This window comes from Lucilia sericata, unplaced genomic scaffold, assembly GCF_015586225.1.
Source record: "Lucilia sericata isolate MDLA Ls3-8-SP2 unplaced genomic scaffold, ASM1558622v1 Contig001745F_arrow, whole genome shotgun sequence".
Taxonomy (NCBI): Eukaryota; Metazoa; Arthropoda; class Insecta; order Diptera; family Calliphoridae; genus Lucilia; species Lucilia sericata.
Genome location: NW_023995648.1, coordinates 36,205 through 40,815, shown reverse-complemented (window position 1 = coordinate 40,815; position 4,611 = coordinate 36,205). Strand labels below are relative to the sequence as shown.

The window sequence follows — 4,611 nt, the reverse complement described above, 5'->3', positions numbered from 1 at the left end:
ATAAAAAGTGTTTCTTATAAAACAAAAAGAAGAAAAAATAACCAACAAGTGATCAAAAAGTCCGTGTTGAAAAATTGCAATTTGCCGTCGGCAAAACGTATTTTCATTTTTTTCTTATTAAAGTCTGTGCATTTTTCCTCTCACTTTCTTTATACCCCTTGTTCTCATTTAATTTATTGATTTGCGTGTGTGCGTGTTACTTTAAAATAAAAGAAATTAAAAACTCTTATATTTAGTGCATTTTTTATTTATTATACTCAGTGCTTTTTACTTATTTTACCCGCGTTTCTTTTATTTAAAGTGATTTTTTATTTACTTGAAAGTGTTTTTGTTTTTTATTAATCCCAGCTTCTTTATTCTCTGTTAACTCCGCTGTTAACAAAAAGCTTTTATATTGATACGTTTTTTACCCAACTGTGCTAATATTAGCGAATATAGCACAAAAGAGAATAAAGAAGGAAAAAATTTACTCGTTAGTTCGATTGTAAACAAAAACAGACGGACACGCGAATAAAGTAAATTAATTGTGAATATTTATTGTGATATTTTTATTAATATTAAAAATAAATAAATTTATATAATAAAAATAAAAATTATATATTTTTATTATACCCATATACCCGTGAGAAGTGAGAGTGTTATTAATTATAATAATACAAAAAAAAAGCTACAGTGTTGTTGGTTGTTTTTTTTATTTTTCTTTTGCTTTTTATTGTCACACACATTAGTGCTGCAATATTTTGATTGTACGAATAAACCGGTTACTGTGTATTTTAAAGTGATAAAGTACATTTTTACTCAATTTTTATATTTTAACCCGTGAGAATAGATAAATCGTATAATTTAAATACAAATTTAAATCATTAATAAAATTTTATTAAAGAATAATTATTTTTAAGTGAAAAATAATTATTAATTTTATTCGAAGGGAGTAACCGTTTATTCGTTTGCAGTATTGGTGTGTTTTTTTATACATTTTTATACTTTTTTTAATATTGAAAGTGCTTTTACACTATAAAAAATTGTTGTTCGAACTATTTAAACCCATTTTTTGTAAAATTTTTACCCTTAAAAACGAACAACGTGTAAAATCACTTTAATATTTAATATTTTTATACTTTTAACCCGTTTTTTTTCGTGGAATTTACGTCGTAAATTCCAATTTATCCAAATATTTATTGAAATTTACCCCTATTTTGAAAAGTTTTTGATTTTTTTTGAAAATTTTACTCGTTTTTTGTCGATTTCGATTTTATTCTGATCCTTAAATCCTTGATACGTGATAAATTTCAATCCTTTAAATTAATTTTGAAGATTAGATTGTTTATTTTTTAATTTTTTTTTGAGCAAGTTTACTCTATTTATTGAATATTTTTCATTTTCCTCTAATTTTTCTTGCTTTTTGTCAAAATTACCCGGTATTTATTAAGATCTAAAATGGACATGTCCACATTAATTCGTAATGCAGATCGTTTAGCCGAATTCGAGGCTTATATTTCAATAATTCCTGTTGGTGAACATCGAATTGGTTCGTTAAGTAGCCATGAAAAGGAATTAACCCGTTTATGGGAAGCTGTTCGTTCAGCATACGATACTTTGTTGATCGAAGCTGAACAATTGAAAACCCCACAAATCGTTGAAGTGAAGTCCAGGTATATGGCTTCTTATAGTACCTACACTCGTGGTATCTCCTTGATCACGACCCATTTGGACAATTTAAAATCCGCTGCTCAGGCAGAAAAGTCCAATGATCATGGAGCAAGTTCAATACCACTCGTTCATTTACCCCCTTGTGACACCCCAATTTTCTATGGTGACTATAAGAACTGGCCTTCATTCCGAGACATGTTCTCTGCGTTGTATGGCAATAACCCCCGTTTGACCCCAGTACAGAAATTGTACTATTTATTGCAGAAAACTGCAAAAGATGCTCATGATGTCATACAAACTGTTCCATTGACTAACGATGGCTATGCAGTGGCATGGAAAAAGTTAGTTGACACATATGAGAACAAAGACGCCCTCATAAATGAACAGCTTCGTACTCTTTTGAGTATTAAACCCCTTACCCAAGAAACAGGCCCGAATATTAAAAATCTGCAACGGACGCTTAATGATTGTATTACGAATCTTTCATTATTAGAAGTTACCCCGGAAATATTTTATCACGTCATGTTAGTGTATATTTGTGCTACAAAGCTACCCGAAAATACTTTAAGTCTCTGGGAACAGTCCAAGAAACTTTGTCCAAAATCTCCAAAGTGGGAAGATATGGACGCTTTTTTGACAGCTCATTTCAAAACTCTTGAGTCTATTTCTGATATAAGACAGTCCAACCCAGTTCAAAACAAACCCCAGAATACTGTGTCGAAAAAGAACTCGAGTTTTAACCCCCCAAAGAAATCATTTAATGACTCTAGAAGAGTTCAAAGTTTTGCGACAAACACTACCCCGAGTCCCACAGTTTGTCGTTGTTTCCTTTGTCAAGGACCACACCCCCTAAGACTTTGTCCTAACTTCTTGAGTCAGAGTGTAGATGATAGGCTGTCAACTGTCAAGAGACTTAGGTGTTGTTCAAATTGTTTGGCGACTTCTCACGATTTTAAGAATTGTAGAAGTACTCATGTTTGTTCGTTGTGTAGACAGAAGCATCACTCTTTGCTTCATAGAGATCCTAGGTCGCAAGGTCAAGGTTCGCAAATTTCACCCCAGCTCCCTATAGCTTCTGGTACAAATGTACCAATTCAACCCCCGCATATTCAAACCTTATCTAACCAAACCCAGCACAATATAAACCCAGTTCCAGCAAGCAATCAAAATCAACACCCTCCTAATTTTCCCCCATCAACTTCTGCAGCGACTCAAAACGTTCATACGTATGCTGCACATCTGAGCCCTAACCCCCATTCCACAGTCCTTTTGGGCTCGGCTATTTGTATAGTCCATTTTGACCATCTCAGATGTACAGCAAGAGCGCTAGTTGACCCTGGTTCGCAAGGTACCTTTATCTCTAGGAGATTACAAAGGAAGCTTGCAATACCAACATTTTCGGTGCCATCGATAAATGTTACTGGTATGATGGATTGCTTGACTGGAAATTCCTCGACTATGTGCGTTCTTACTATTGGTTCTCCAATAGACCCGAGTTTCAAATTGAAAATTTGTGCATATGTAGTCGAGAAGATTACCGGTCGGTTGCCCTCTTGTTCTCTTACAGATATTGTAAGCTCTAGTTTTCCCGATATTACCATGACCGACGTCATGTGTACCCGTATGGATATTCTATTAGGAGGAAATGTTTATCCAAAAATTTTAACTTCGGATGTTAAAAAGCATCCGAATGGCAACCTGATCGCCCAGAGAACAGTTTTTGGTTGGATAGTAACTGGTGAAGTTTTTCAATCTGAACCCCCTTATACTATTGCATCGTTTTGCAATCAAGTGGAGCTGAACGCTCAACTCGCTCGGTTTTGGGAACTTGAAGAAGTTCCACAAGCGACACGGTTGTCGGAAAATGAGGAATATTGTGAAGAACTTTACCGGACTACTACCTATAGGAACCCCGATGGTCGCTATGTAGTTTCACTCCCTTTTCGTCGGGAATTTCTTAATGAAGTGACATTAGGAGATTCTCGACATAGTGCTCTGTCCCAGTTTAGGCGAAATGAAACTCGACTTTTGAAAAACCCCGATCTAAAATCACAGTATGATACTGTAATTAGAGAGTATTTCGAAATGGGACATATCAGAGCAGTTAACCCCCCGAGTTCAGATGCGACTAATTATTATTTACCGCATCATGCAGTATTTAAACCCGATAGTGTGACCACTAAACTTCGTGTGGTATTTAATGCCTCGAACCCATCCTCCAATGGCGTAAGCCTTAATAATGTCTTGTACCCCGGTCCTGTTTTACAGGCAGACCTAACGGTCTTAATCCTACAATGGCGACTCTTTCGTTACGTTTTTAACGCTGACATTGAGAAAATGTATCGCCAAATTTTAATTCATCCCGAACAGACACAATTTCAACGGGTCTTGTACCGCTGTAGTCCCGAAGCTGATATAAAGGACTATGAGCTAAATACTGTCACATTCGGAGTGAATTGTGCGCCGTATTTAGCGATTCGAACTCTTTTACAATTGGCCAACGATTGTAAACCCCTAAGTCCGTTAGCATCTGAAATTTTGAAAACCCAAATGTATGTCGACGACGTACTTGCTGGCTCTCATGAGCTAGAAGACGCTTTTAGGAGACGTATTGAACTTACCCATGTTCTTGAATCGGCTGGTTTCGTTTTGAGAAAATGGACTGCCAATCACATACGTCTCTTAGAAGATTTACCCCCGTGAGAATCTGCTTGATGCAGACTTCTTAAAATTTTCAGATGCTAGTACAACAAAAACCCTAGGCTTGCGATGGAATGCAGAAACTGACAGTTTCTACTTCCGACTCATATCGCAGCCACGCTGGGATATTGTGACTAAACGTGCTGTCTTGTCAGAAATAGCTAAGCTATTTGACCCCGCCGGTTGGCTATCCCCAAAAATCATTGTTGCTAAAATTATAATGCAACAAATATGGAAAGATAAGACAGATTGGGATGAATG

The 4,611-nt window shown here is 35.8% G+C and overlaps 1 protein-coding gene across 1 annotated transcript; it reads left to right on the top strand.

Moving 5' to 3' along the window:
• The first annotated feature begins 1,437 nt into the window (after positions 1–1,437).
• LOC119612585 lies at positions 1,438–4,353 on the top strand. The gene has a single exon (XM_037968395.1). The coding sequence runs from the start codon at positions 1,438–1,440 to the stop codon at positions 4,351–4,353; it is 2,916 nt and encodes a 971-aa protein (XP_037824323.1).
• The last annotated feature ends 258 nt before the right edge of the window (positions 4,354–4,611 follow it).